Source organism: Capra hircus, chromosome 22 (genome assembly GCF_001704415.2).
Source record: "Capra hircus breed San Clemente chromosome 22, ASM170441v1, whole genome shotgun sequence".
NCBI lineage: Eukaryota > Metazoa > Chordata > Mammalia > Artiodactyla > Bovidae > Capra > Capra hircus.
The window spans coordinates 458,029-473,576 of record NC_030829.1 but is presented as its reverse complement, the minus strand read 5'-3'; the positions used below and the strand labels follow the sequence as shown (position 1 = coordinate 473,576).

The window sequence follows — 15,548 nt, the reverse complement described above, 5'->3', positions numbered from 1 at the left end:
TTAAGAAATTAAAAGATAGAAATCATAGGACAATCTCAATAGATGCAGAAAAAGCTTTTGACAAAATTCAGTACCCATGTATGACAAAAACTCCTCAGAAAATGGGCATAGAAGGAAACTACCTCAGTGTAATAAAAGCCATATACAATAAACCTACAGCAAATATTTTCAAAGGTGAAAAACTGAAAGCATTTCCACTAAGATCAGGACTAAGACAACAGTGCTCACTCTCACCACTATTGTTCAACATAGTTTTGGAAGTCCTAGCCATGGCGATCATAGAAGAAAAAGAAATAAAAGGAATCCAGTCTGGAAAAGAAGTAAACTCTCACAGTTTGCAGACAACATGATACTATACATTAAAAACCCTAAACATGCCACCAAAAAATTACTAGAGCTAATCAGTGAATTTGGTAAAGCAGTAGGATACAAAGTCAATACACAGAAATCACTTGCATTCCTATACACTAACAATGAAAAATCAGAAAGAGAAATTAAGGAAACAATCCCATTCACCATTGCAACAATAAGAATAAAATACCTACAAATAAACCTACTTAAGGAGACAAAAGAGCTATATGCAGAAAACTCTAAGACACTAATGAAAGAAATCAGAGATGACATAGACAGATGAAAGGATATTCCATGTTCCTGTTTCAGAAGAATCAATATTGTGCAAATAACTCTACTACCAAATGCAATCTACAGGTTCAATACAATCCCTAATTTACCCTATTTAAATCCCTAAATTACCAATGGCATTTTTCATAGAACTAGATCAAAAAATTTCACAATTTGTATGGAAGCACAAAACACAAAGCAATCCTGAGAAAAAAGAATGGAGCTGGAGTAATCAACCTTCCTGATTTCAGGCTATACTATAAAGCTAAAATCATCAAGACAGTATGGTATTGGTATAAAAAAAGAAATATAGATCAATGGAACAACATACAAAGCCTAGAGATAACCCACACACCTATGGGCATCTTATCTTTGACAAAAGAAGCAAAATATACAATAGAGAAAAGACAGTCTCTTTAATAAGTGGTGCTGGGAAAACTGGACAGCAACAGGTAAAAGAATAAAATTAGAACACTTCCTAACACCATACACAAAGATAACTCAAAATGCATTACCTAAATAAAGACCAGAAACTATAAAACTCTTAGAGGAAATCATAGGCAGAACACCCTATGACATAAATCACAGCAAGATCCTCTGTAACCCATCTCCTAGAGCAATGGAAACAAAAATAAACAAATGGGAACTAATTAAACTTAAAAGATTTTGCACAGCAAAGGAAACTATAAACAAAGTGAAAACACAACTCTCAGAACAGGAGAAAATAGTAGCAAATGAAACAACTGACAAAGGATTAATTTCAAAATATACAAGTAGCTCGTGCAACTCAATATCAGAAAAACAGCCAAAGAGTGGGTAGAAGTCCCAAACAGACATTTCTCCAAAGAAGACATACAGATGGCTAATAAACACATGGAAAAATGTTCAACATCACTCATTATTAGAGAAAAGAAAATCAAAACTATAATAAGATATCACCTCACACTGGTCAGAATGACCATCACCAAAAAGTCTACAAACAAAAAATGTTCTCCAGGGAACCTCTTGCACTGTTGGTGGGAATGTAAATTGATCCAGCCACTATGGAAGATGGTGTGGAGTTTCCTTAAAAAGACAGGAATATAAACACCATATGACCTAGCACTCCCACTACCAGGCATATACCCTGAGGAAACCAAAGTTGAAGAAGACACATGTACCTCAATGTTCACTGCAGCACTATTTACAATAGCTAGAACACACAGGCAGGCAACCTTAATGTCCATCAACAGATGAACAGATAAAGAAGTTGTGGTACATATACACAATGGAGTATTACTTAGCCATGAAAAGGAATGCGTCTGAGTCAGTTCTAATGAGGTGGATGAACCTAGAGCATATTATACAGAATGAAGTGAGTCAGAAAGAGAAAAATATCGTATACTAATCCATATATATGGAATCTATAAAGATGGTACTGATGAACCTATTTGCAGGGCAGCATTGGAGACACAGACATAGAGAACAGACTTACGGACACAGGGAGAGGGGAGGAGAGAGTGAGAAGTATGGAGGGAATAACATGGAAACCTATATTATCATATGTAAAATAGATAGCCAATGGGAATTTTCTATATGGCCCAGAGAACTCAAACAAGGGCTCTGTATCAATGTTTCACAGAAAACAACAAAATTCTATAAAGCAATTATCCTCCAACTAAAAAAAAAAACAAATAAATGTTAAAAAATCTACAAAAAAAAAAAAAATGCTGGAGAGGGTGTGGAGAAAAGGAAACTCTTACACTGCCGGTAGGAATATATATTGATACAGCCAGTATGGAAGACAGTATGGAGATCCTTTAAAAACCAGGAATAAAACTACTATATGACCCAACAATCCTATACCATGAGGAAACCATAACTGAAAAAGTCATACATACCCTAATATTCATTGCAACTCTATTTACAATAGCTAGGACATGGAAGCTATCTAGATGTTCGCTGACAGATGAATGGATAAAGAAGCTGTGATACATGTATACAATGGAATATTACTCAGTCATAAAAAAGACCACATTTGACTCAGCTCTAATGAAGTGGATGAACTTAGAGCCTATTACATAGAGTGAAGTAACTCCAAAAGAGAAAAACAAGTATTGAAAATTAATGCATATATATGGAATCTAGAAAGATGCTACTGATGAACCTATTTGCAGGGCAGCAATGGAGACACGGACATAGAGAACAGACTTGTAGATACGGGAGAGGGTGGAGCAGCAGGTGGGACGAATGGAGACAGTAGTATAGAAACATATACACTACCATATGTAAAATAAATAGCCAGTGGCAATTTGCTATATGATTCAGGGAACTTGAACTGGGGCTCCGTGACAGTTTAGAGGGGTGGGATGTGATGGGAAGTTGGAAGGAGGTTCAAGCGGGAGGGGACACATGTACCCCTATGGCTGATTTATGTTGATGTATGGCGGAAACCAACACAATATTGTAAAGCAATTTTTAAAAAAGCACTAAAGCTTTACAAGGAAAATTCATTGTACTAAGAACCAAATCTTTCATCTCCCTGTTATCCTACAACCACTTTTCCTCAAGATGACAACTCTGTAACTAGAACCCAAGCCCTTTTCTGCTGCTGTATCTTTCAAGTACATTTTGTCTTTCTGCAGCTGCAGAGTATTTCTGCCAGGACTACACCCTGTGGGGCACTAACGACTCCTGCTTTTCGATATGAAATCAAGGCAGAAAAACTGGCCCTTTACCTGTATTCCATTCCCATTCACAGCCCAGCGACTTTCTCCACATACACTAATCTCTTCAAGATTAAAACCTGAAGAATGACAGGTAAGAAAAACACACATCTTGGCCAGTTAAGAAATTACCCTCTTTGCTATTATGTATAGTATTTCCTGCCCAATCTCCCCATATACTAGAAAATAATGCTTCTGCTATAACAATTATATACATTACTAACATTTTTCATGTTTAACAAAATTCAATACAAGGGTTTTTGGGGAAAAATTGCTTTGGTGGATTCCACTCGAAACTTATGGAACTTCAAAACATAATCAAAAATAGTAATTGATAATCTAGACAGTTAATCTAGGTGTGTCAGTGGAGCTAGTGGCTGCCATAGTAGATATTTAAAATACAGAAAAACAAATACAGCAATGCTTTAATAAAATCAATACTGGCAGGTGCTGAGGGCACAGGAAGAGACGTAACCTGCAGACATGCAAGGCTGACTGCACCTGCCTAGAGAGGTGCCAGGGCCAGGTGACCCTTGTGATCACTGTCATCTCTCCCTCTCTTTCTCTCACACTCACAGCAGAACTAAGTACGCTTTCCTGCCCTATTCAAGTTCAAAATTCTTTCCTGCCACCTCTGCTCCCTTTGCCTAGGAAGATTTGTATAAATATAATGTTGGCCTTGTTTAGACATTCTGCCCTCACCAATCACATACAAGCTCACATGCCTCACAGAACAGAGCACTCAGAATTCTACACTGTCCTCAGAGCAGCTGGTCTGAATCCTTAGGGAGGTTGCCTGCTCATTCAGGGGCACAGGCAAGTGAAACCAGGGCTAGAGGCCTCCCAAGGCTGGGTTTGCCCCATCCCATAACCACTCCTGTGATCTATGAAAGAAATAAGTCTCAGAGAAAGATGTGATCACAGATAAGTGCAAATACTTACATATAATAAGTGGGATAGAGTCCTTCAAAATACCAGCAATGTTTTTTGGCCTCTGTGCACTGGAAATATAAGGAAGAAAAGACTTGTCAGTGAAAACTCATTTGCATACTGTTGATAAGATCTCACGCAAAAAAACAAGGAAAGATGAGTGAAAGCAGCTTAAAGTGTGAGAAGCAGGCACTGGCGGGGTAATGAACCAGAGGGAGAGTCACCCACTACATGACTTTTTATTTCTTCAAAATTTTTGAAAGAGAAGAAAACATTTATTTCCCTATCATTTTTCTAGCTTTTCTAAGTACAAGGGGATGAATAATTCATTAAAATGCAAATTTAAAACAATCATTTAAAAAAATTCACATGGTATGATACTTCAAATATCTAAAGATGCTAGAAACAATTACACAGATTTCCCCCGAATTTTTGTTTTTGAAAAACATCTCCCAGAGTTTTAACATGTCTAGATCTTTTTATTTCAGGATATAGTGACCCTCGAACAATGTGGTGGTTCGGAGCATCCACCCTCCACACAGTCGAAAATCCACGTAGAACTTATGGGTCAGCCCTCCATCACCACGGCTCCACACATCATGTAGTGTTGTTGTATTTACTATTGAAAAAAAATTCACATATAAGGGGAGCCATGCAGCTCAAACCCATATTGTTCTAGGGTCTCAGTTCAGTTCAGTTGCTCAGTCATGTCCGAATTTTTGCGACCCCAAGAATCGCAGCACGCCAGGCCTCCCTGTCCATCACCAACTCCCAGAGTTCACTCAAAAACTCACGTCCATCGGATCAGTGATGCCATCCAACCATCTCATCCTCTGTCGTCTCCTTCTCCTGCCCCCAATCCCTCCCAGTGCCAGGGTCTTTTCCAATGAGTCAACTCTTCGCATGAGGTGGCCAAAGTATTGGAGTTTCAGCTTCAGCATCAGTCCTTCCAATGAACACCCAAGACTGGTCTCCTTTACGATGGAATGGTTGGATCTCCTTGCAGTCCAAGGGACTCTCAAGAGTCTTCTCCAGCACTACAGTTCAAAAGCATCAATTCTTCAGTGCTCAGCCTTCTTCACAGTCCAACTCTCACATCCATATATGACCACTGGAAAAACCATAGCCTTGACTAGACGGACCCTTGTTGGCAAAGTCATATCTCTGCTTTTTATATGCCATCTAGGTTGGTCATAATTTTCCTTCCAAGGGTCTACAGTATTCCAAAAGGCATATTCCCCAGTGGGCACCTATGCCTGCCAGACTCTGTGAGAGAGAACTGACCTGATACAATCAATGGGGGCCCTGCCCTCGTTCATTCACAGGGATGAGAAAGATGGAAGAAAGGGACAAGGAGGGACTTCTCTGTGCTTTCCAAGGAAGTTGAGGCTGAATTTTCCAGATGGCAGGGCTGAGAAGATGTGATACCACCCCAGGGGGTTCAGTATCTCAGACACCTGACAAGTGGCAGGAAGCCAGTGGCACTAACTGCAAGTAACAGCTCCAAGCAGAAATGCTCTGACCGAGCTGAGCAAGGCTTTTCTAAAATTACTCCATTCATGCCATTATTTTAAAAGAATACACAACTTCCTACCTTCATGACCCAGTTCATTGGTTCCCATATGTAAATAACACCTTCAAAATATTACAATGCAAAAGTACCAGCAGGAAAAGGCACAGTGAAAACAAAGTTTTCTTTGGGCAAGGCAGGGACCAACTGAGTTGTTCACCTCCCTTCTCTGGGGTATATGCTGATGCCTTTCTACCTCAGTCTGCCTGATAGCTGTAGAAGGTCGGAAACATACCCCAAATCTACAGTAGAATGCCAAGGGAGAGGTGAGTATGAATGTTATGCGTTAGGCTGGCTAAATTCAATGAGTTATGAAAAGAGCATGAAACACTAGATTTTAAAATATATATATGCTTTAAGACACTCAGAAGCACATTCAGGCAGCCTGAAATGACCCAGCTTTATTAAGGGAAAATGAGTTTAATTTACACTAGGTTAGCTCTTGTCCAATTCAAGAAACAAAGTTCAAACAGCTAAAGAAATCAATTTATTTTGTCAAGGAAGAGCAATTCCAGGTGTGTACCCTAAGTTACAATTCATTTCACTAGAGACTTCTATGATAAACTGAGAAACCAGGTCTCATTTCCAGGTGGCATTTCCAATGTCTCTTCATTCTCCATCACCACTAGAGACAGACACACTTTCTTGGAATTCGACACTCAAGTTCCACACACAGTCAAGAAATGGTGTCCCTAATGCCAGTCCTAAAACTCGGGACACCAGAGCCAAGTTCAAGCCCCTGCTTATTGCTGCTCTGGTCACCCACATGGGCATCTCACTGGAGACTCAGACCCACGGGCCCAGGAGCAAGGGCCAGCAGTGCCTCAGCAGTCAGGGCATGAGATGCTGCCCTCAGTGTCTGCTGTGGGACAGTCCTTTACCTGAAGACCTCCTATTCAAAGCAGCCACATTTTTGGACCCAAACACCACATCTCCTAACTCTTAAGGTAACAACAAAAATAGTATCATTGTTGCCTTTTAGGATTTTTTTCTTGGTGTGTCAATATGAGGAATGCCATTTTACAGATCAAACACTGGGACCCCTCATGGGTGTCTTGCTCAAAACCACATTTCTTTACAGTGTGGTTTCTCCTAGATTAACCAACATTACCCTGAAGAACTTCCTCTGCCCACCTCCCATGTCCCCATGTTGTACGACTGGAGGACAGACTGACATTAGATCTGCTCCCAGTTCCACCATCAGCAGGTGAGGTGCTTGGGAAGGCAGATTCCCAGTTTGGGCCTCCTCTGAACTTAGCAGCAGTGCGGGTGATAGGAAGACGCACACACATGTCGAGCAGAACCCATGGGAGCATGAGCTTCAGAGCAACAGCAGGTTAAACAACAACTTGAATTGTGAGACAGCACAACTCTCAGACACTCCCACACATGGCTGTCAGGAAGGAAGAGCAATCTCTGCAAAACTATGGCTGCATTTCTCTTTCACGGATTCCCTCTCCACAAAGATGGAACACCACATGCACAAGGTTACCTACTGTGGCATTATTTCTTATAACAAAATTCTGGAAACAATGTAAATACATACTCACGGCAGGCTGATCAGATAGAGAACAGTATGTCCATACAATGGAGGACTAAGCAGCCAACAAGAACAACTTTCTCAGAACCTGAATGAAATGATTGCCACAATGCAGTGCTATGAAAAAGCAATATTAAGAAGGGCACATGTAGCACACTGATTTTTACAGAAAAGGAAACTTGTACATTTGGTTAATTTTTTCTACAAGAAGAACCACAGGAAAGGTATAGTTGAAAGTAATGAGAATACTTGTCCTGTAGGGGAGGTGGCAGAGGCTGAGGCGGGAATGGGGATTCTGTGAGTATACATTTTTTGGCCATACTGCGTGGCATGCAGGATCTTAGTTCCCTGACCAGGGATCAAACTTGTGCGCCCTGTAGTAGAAGTACGAAGTCTTAACCATTGGACCATCAAGAAAGTCCCCGAGTATACTGTTTTATATAGGTTGATTTTAGAATCCTGTAAACGTTTTTCATATTCAAAAAACAAAGTCTGGAGAAGGAAATGGCAACCCACTCCAGTATTCTTGCCTGGAGAATCTCATGGACAGAGGAGGCTAGCAAGCTACAGTCAGTGGGGTCGCAAAAGTGGCAGGCACAACTTAGTGATAGAACAACACAACACTTAAATTGTACAATACGATGCATTTTAATATATGTGTGCACCTATAATATCACAAAATTAAGGTAATGAACATATCGTTACCCACAAAAATTTTCTTATGCCCCTTAATGATCTCTTCTTGTCCTCCCTATCCAGATTCAACTATTGATTTATTTCATTTCATAATACATTAGTTTGAATTTTCTAGAACTTTATATAAATGTAATACAGTATGAGGTTTTTTTTTTACCTTCTATCAGTAAGCATAATTGTTTTGAGATTATTTACTGTTGTTGGGAATATCAATATATTATTCCTTTTTGCACTGAGTAATGTTTCCTTGTGTATGGATGTTATACAGTTGCTTATCCATCAATTATTAATGAACATTTAGGTTGTTTCCATGGGTTCCCTGGTGGCTCAGATGGTAAAGAATCTGCCTGGAATGTGGGAGACCCAGGTTCGATCCCCTGGGTTGGGAAGATCCCTGGAGAAGGAAATGGCAACTCACTCCAGTATTCTTGCCTGGAGAACTCCATGGACAGAGGAGCCTGGTAGGCGACAGTCTTTGGGGTCGCAAAGAGTTGGACACAGCTCAGTGAGTAACACACTAAGTTGTTTCCAGGTTCTATCTTTTAAAAATAAAGCATATTTGAAACAAAAAGAAAAGAAAAAAGTAAAATCAAAAAGGATTTTTAAAAAATCCACTTTCCCAAGCTTGAAGAAATTCCATGAGTTCCATTATGGGGCTCCTCTTACACAGGCTCCCACTTTGTTGGGAGCAACCACACAGAGGGAGCTGGGATTAACACAAGAGACTTACAAAAACGCCCTCCCATCCTGCTACCCAAAGATGCCAAGGTCACCCTTTTCTGCCCACTCTTGCTCGGACCATCCCTAGTCTCTTCCCAGCATTTGCTGGGGTGTCTGGTAAATCCACTGGTGCTTGTTGACTATTTTAGCGATGACTTTTCATCACTTATCACTAAATCCACTCAAATAAGATCTATTTTTTAAATAGTAACCCACTTTGTTCCTTTATAAAATATTCTCTAAGAAAATGTTGCAGTTATATTTCCTGAGACAGAAGAAAAAAAATCTCTGTTAAATTGAGCTAGCTACCTACCATTTAAATTCTTGAAATTTGCTAATATCCAGGCAACTTCTCTACTTTTGGATGCTGGACTTTTACCACAGCTTTTATCAACAGAGCAACAACACATATATATGGTACCTCACAGAAGTTAACACATCATTATATCATTTTACAGCTGAATAATATGAAGAACACAAGTCATGTTTCATTAATTGTAAGACAGTTTCATTAACTGTAAAACTCAGTGAGGACTGGGGAGTCCTGATCCTTTCCACTGTTGTCTCTCCTCCAGTAAAAGCTGGTTAACTGAACACCAGTGTTAAAGTCACCTTGCACAAGCACCCGAGAGACCTAGCGGTAAAAATGGAGATTAGGCTCTCCAGGTAGGAAGGGCAGAGGGAGATTCCTGCTGGAATCCACCCAGGATGGAAAGCCAGGTTCTACCAAGTGAAAGTCTACCAGCAAAGCCACAGTTAGCCTACTGATTTCAGTTTCCAAGTCAACATAAACACCAGAATTCAGGGTGTTGCCAGATAGCTCAAGCGTTGCAGATGTGGTCAAAATGGGCATTTGTAAAGTGAGGGTGCTTTCCAGAATGCTCCCCAACAGTGCTGGGCTGTCAGAGGCAACCCCATAGACAGTCAGATGGCAGCATGGTGAAACGCGGGAAGAAGGCATTGTGCCAGGCTGCACTGCAACAGGGCCAGGATGAATCCACCCATAGAAGAAGGATGGATTAAAACCTAAAGAACTGTATTTCAACTCTGACAGCCACTCACCAACCACGTTGTCAGTTGGCCTGGCTCTCTGCATCCTTTCTTCTAAAGTAGGATGGATTCTCATCCCTGCTGGATGCATGAGAGAGCTTGATGAACTAATTGAGATTGAATACCTCAAAATGCCTGGCCAGACCAGGGACTGGCTCCAGGAACCCCACAGCCAGTTAGCACTCTATTTGGAAATATGCATCCTGAAGCCAGCTTTCTTAATTCTCTGGAACAAATGACTTCTAAGGCTTGTTTTTACTGTGATCATTTATCATTTAAGAAAAAGCAAAATGCCCTGAAAACAAAGATTCTAAATACATAGATACATTTTGGAAAACTGTGGTATGCAGTTTTCTAAAATCTCCTTAAAAGAATAAGCCCCTTTCCAAAAAAGAGTTTGAAAAGTAAACAAGGGGAAAAAAAAAAAAAAAACATTTCACGGTTTTATGTCTATCTCCAAAAGTAGCTCAACCCATTCTATAAAGATATTACCATGTCTTCTTAAAAACTGACCATCTGCTGAAACAGAAAATACATTTGTTAGGAGAGATCAGTCAGCTACTTGCTGTCCCTGATGGTGTCCTCAACAGCCAGGATGCTCCACCATGTTGTGGGCAAACAGTGGGCCTTCACTGAGCTCATGGAAGCACTAGTAGTAGAGCGATCTATTTCCTGAAGAGAGAGTGGAGAGTAGCAACATTCAATTTATAAACTATTGACAAAGTAGAACCTGCAGGAATGCAAGAAAACATTTACTGTCAGGCACAATCCAAGTGAGAGAATCTTAAGATTTAAACTGCAACGGCTTGTAAGTTGTCTGTACCCAGGAAAGAATCCTAGCGGTCTGTCATTCAACGACTATGATATTATAAATGTAGTTAAGCCCTCCTAAATATTGTTATCCATAGTGAGCCAAGAACAGGCCCCAAAGAACAAATCCTTGCTAATCGCAAATGATAATCCTCACATTGACATAAATTATTCTACATCTATCTCCACTGTATAGGAAGAATCATGATGCCACTGTTTGATAGAATTGAACATCTTTTTTCTGTTCCAAATTCAAAGAATCAGTACCACAATACTGATCAAGTTCAAAGATCAGTACAACAATACTGATCAACTTTGAGAGAACTGAAGGTACCTGTGACTTTGGACACATGGCGGTCAAGAGCAAGCTCTAAAGGATTCAAAGCACTGAGCAGTTTATCTAAATTCTACCCTCCTCCTTCCATTCAGTGGAGGCTGCACTGGGATCTCTGAATAGCAAACTGGCAGATAAGGGCTTGATTAACAGAACTAATTCCACCTGGAAAGTAAGTACCCTTGTTTTACTTACTGTGGTAATAACTTTAGGTGGTCTGTTATGAACCAATAAGTACACAATCTGCTGTGAGACAGTGGCGGGGTGTCCCCAAGAGAATCAGCCTGACGACTGTCTCCAATCTGTGCTGGAACCTGGTGCTTCTTTTACTTTCATCAACATGCCTTGAGGCTGCATTCAGTTTAACCCAGTTAGCTTCAGCCCAGTTAGCTAGGGCATTCACAGTCCCATGGAGGGAGCCTTCGAGACACTGGGTGGTCTTGTGCTTAGCACCATAGACAGAGGCACAGGGTACAGAGAGCCCCTGTCGAAGTTGATAAAAAATTTACAAAGGGAACGCTTGATCCTCACTGGGGCAGAGCTGCCAGAGGCTAGAAAAAACCCTAATAGTGCTCTCTCCTGCTCCTGTGGCCACTGGCACCCCTGTGTACCTGGTGCTGCCAGGGTCCCCACAATCCAAGCAGCTGCGCCACTTCTCCACATGGTCTTCCAACTCCTGTAGATGACCAACACACAGGAGTTGAGATAAGACCACAGTCAAACCCCAGGAGCAGTGTGGCTAAGGAAGAGGATTGAAAACCTCCCCATCAGCTGTACAAGCTATAGATCAAATCCATACAATCTACGTGGGCTTTGTTTCTATGGAATATATAAAAAGGACAATGAGTGTTCTCACAAAAGAAAACGCCCTAGCTGTAGCAGGGGTAGACAGTGGAGGCAAAAACACATAAGAGTAGGGCAAGATTAGAGTATGAGCTGTCCCCACGGAAGGTCTAGAGACCAGCCCCGTATTGGAGGGCCTCCTATGGATGCAGAGGTGGGCTGTGACTCACAGTGGTGAAAAGGATACTGACAGCTGAGATCCAACAAAAATTATTATTATGCTTATATTTGGATTTGTTCTGGATATTTTCCCTTCTATTTTTTGTGTTCTTGTAGTTGCTGTTTCTTTTTTATTATTATTAACTCTGTTTAACCTTCTGAGGACTTTTTTCTAAATCACACTTTTTATTTCCATTACATAATTCTACCTCTATGTTGGGTTTTTGGGTTTCTGTGGGGTATTTTCTTTTTCCTTTTTAAATTTTGTTTGTTTCTCATATTGTTCTTTTCCTGCTGTAGTTATTCTTTTATATATGTTTATATATATGTCATATATATATGTTATACTTTTATATGTTTGTTTCTATATATGTTGTATATATGTATATATATTTATTAATTTACATGCAAAGTACATCATACAAAATGCCAGGCTGGATGAAGTGCAAGCTGGAATCAAGATTGCCAGGAGAAATATCAATAACCTCAAATATGCAGATGACACCATGGGGCAGAAAGCAAAGAGAAACTAAACAGCCTCTTGATGAAGATGAAAGAGGAGAGTGAAAAAGCTGGCTTAAAACTCTATAGTCAAAAAAACTAAGATCATGTCATCTGGTCTCATTACGTCATGGCAAATAGATGGCAAAATGATGGAAACAGTGACAGACTATTTTCCTGGGCTCCAAAATCACTGCAGATGGTGACTGCAGCCATGAAATTAAAAGACACTTGCTCCTTGGAGAAAAGCTATGACCAACCTAGACAGCATATTAAAAAGCAGAGACAGTACTTTGCTGACAAAGATCTGTCTAGTCAAAGAGATGGTTTTTCCAGTAGTCATGTATGGATGTGAGAGTTGGACCATAAAGAAAGCTAAGCGCCAAAGAATTGGTACTCTTGAACTGTCGTGTTGGAGAAGACTCTTGAGAGTCCCTTGGACTGCAAGGAGATCCAACCAGTCCATCCTAAAGGAAATCAGTCCTGAATATTCACTGGGAGGACTGATGCTGAAGCTGAAGCTCCACTACTTTGGCCACCTGATGGGAAGAACTGACTCACTGGAAAAGACCCTGATGCTGGGAAAGATTGAAGGCAGGAGGAGAAGGGGACAACAGAGGATGAGATGGCTGGATGGCATCACCAACTCGATGGACACGAGTGGGAGTAAGCTCTGGGAGTTGGTGGTGGCAGGGAAGCCTGGCATGCTGCAGTCCATGGCACTGCAAACACAACTGAGCAACTGAACTGATATATATTTATACATGCTATATACTTGTATATATGTAAAAGAATACAGCAGGAAAAGAATAACATGTGTATATATATATTTTTCTATATAGTCCTATTTCTCTTTTGTTTTCCTCCTTTTCTCTATTTCACCATGTTAGCTAGTTTGTTTGGTTTTCTTTGCTCTATTCCCTAGTTGGTAATCTTTGGTCTTGTTTTCTGGTTTGTGTTTTAGTTAGTTTTGTTTTTAATTGGTTGATATCACTGTTAGCTTTCTTTGCCTGCCAGGTCACTGTCTTGTACTTTGTTTTCTTTGGACTATTTTGGCGTTTTGTGAGTGTGTGTGTCTTCCTTTGGTTTTGTTGTTATTGGCTGATTGTCCATTTATCTTTTGTTTAGGGTTTTTGTTTGTTTGTTTGTTTTTGTGTGTTTGTTTTAATCTTCTTTAATGCCATAACAAATGGCTTGTAGGATCTTGGTCCCCTGGCCAGAGGTCTGGTTTGAGCCTTTGGGCTGGGGAAACTGAGTCCAGGATACTAGACTGCAGAGAACTCCTGACACCAGGGAGTGTTAACTACTGAGAACTCCCATGAAGGCCTCCACCTGTGTCCAAGACCTGACATCATCTAACTGCTAGCAGCACCCAGTACAGGATGCCTCACCCAAACAACAAGACAAAAACAGCTGACAGGCTTCCCACAGATACCCCAAAACATGCTACCTCACACAGCCCTACCCACCAGAGGGAAAAAAACACAACTCTTCCCACCAGAACATAGGCAAAGTCCTTCCCAACATGAAGCCTACACAAAGCACTGAACCAAATCCAGCCACTAAGGGTAGAGACCAAAAGGAGGAACTGCGATCCTATAGCCTGCGGAAAGCAGACCCCAGATACAGTAAGTTAGAAAAAATGAATTAAGACAGAGAAATACTCTGCAAATGAAGGAAAAAGGTAGAAACTCAGAAGGCCAAATAAACAAAGAGGAAATAGGCAAACTATCTGAAAAAGAATTCAGAGTGACAATAGTAAAGATGATACAAAACCTCAAAAATAGAATGGGGAAAATAAAAATCAATTAACACACTTAACAAAGACGTAGAAGAAATAAAGAACAAACACACATAAACGAACAACGTAATACTGAAATTAAACATACTCTAGAAGGAATCAATAGCAGAGTAACTAAGTGAAGCAGAACAGGTAAGTGAGTTGGAAGACAGAATGGTGGTAATAATTGCTAAAGAGCAGAATAAAGAAAAAAGAATGGAAAGGACTAAGGACAGTCTCAGAGACCTTTGGGATAATATTAAAAGCGCCAACATTCAAATTACAGGGGTCCCAGAAAAATAAGAGAAAATGAAAGAGTCTAAGAAATTTTTTGAATAGACTATAGTTGTAAACTTTTATAACATGGGAAAAGAAATAGCCAATCAAGTGCAACAAGCACAGAGATACCAATCCAGGATAAACCCAAGGAGAAACATGCTGAGAAAGGTAAATCAAACTAACAGATTAAAAAGAAAGAAAAAATATTAAAAGCAGTAACAAAAAAGCAACAAGTAACACACAAGGGAAACCCCACACAATTAACCACTGATTTTTCAGCAGAAACTCTGCAGGCTAGAAGGGAATGGCAGGACACAGTTTAAGTACTGCAAGGGAAAAATCTACATCTAAGAATACTCTATCCAGCAAGGATCTCATTCAAAATTGAGGGAGAAAACAAAAGCTTTACAGACAAGCACAAGTTAAAGAGCACTACCGAACCAGCTTTATAGCAAATGTTAAAGGGACTTCTATATGGAGGAAATACAAGAGAAGGAAGAGACCTACAAAAACAAATCCAAAACAGTTAAGGAAATGCCAATAGGAACATATATATCAATAATTACTTTAAATGTAAATGACTTAAATGCTCCAACCAAAAGACATAGACTGGTTGAATGGATACAAAAAGAAGACCCATATACAAGCTGTCTACAAGAGACCAGGTTCAGACCTAGAGACACATACAGACTGAAAGTAAGAGTATGGAAAAAGATATTCCATGAAAATGGAAATCAAAAGAAAGCTGGAGTAGCAATTCTCATATAAGACAAAATAGACCTTAAAATAAAGACTATTACAAGAGATAAAGAAGGACACTATATAATGATCAATGGATTAATCCAAGAAGACATACCAATTATAAATATTTATGCACCCAACACAGGAGCACCTCAATACATACAACAAATGCTAACAGACAAAAAACTCAACAGATGCAGAAAAAGCTTTTGAAAAATTTAGCACCCATGTATGATCAACTCTTCACAAAATGGACATAGATGGAAATT

At 40.0% G+C, this 15,548-nt stretch overlaps 1 protein-coding gene across 2 annotated transcripts in view; it reads right to left on the bottom strand.

The window, feature by feature from the left end:
• VOPP1 (vesicular, overexpressed in cancer, prosurvival protein 1) overlaps positions 1-15,548 on the bottom strand; it is a 168,798-nt gene that overhangs the window by 83,521 nt on the left and 69,729 nt on the right. For both annotated transcript variants that reach the window (XM_018038388.1, XM_018038387.1), the window contains exon 2: positions 4,269-4,327. In XM_018038388.1, the coding sequence (XP_017893877.1) occupies positions 4,269-4,327 (59 nt within the window). The remainder of the gene's footprint in view (positions 1-4,268; positions 4,328-15,548) is intronic.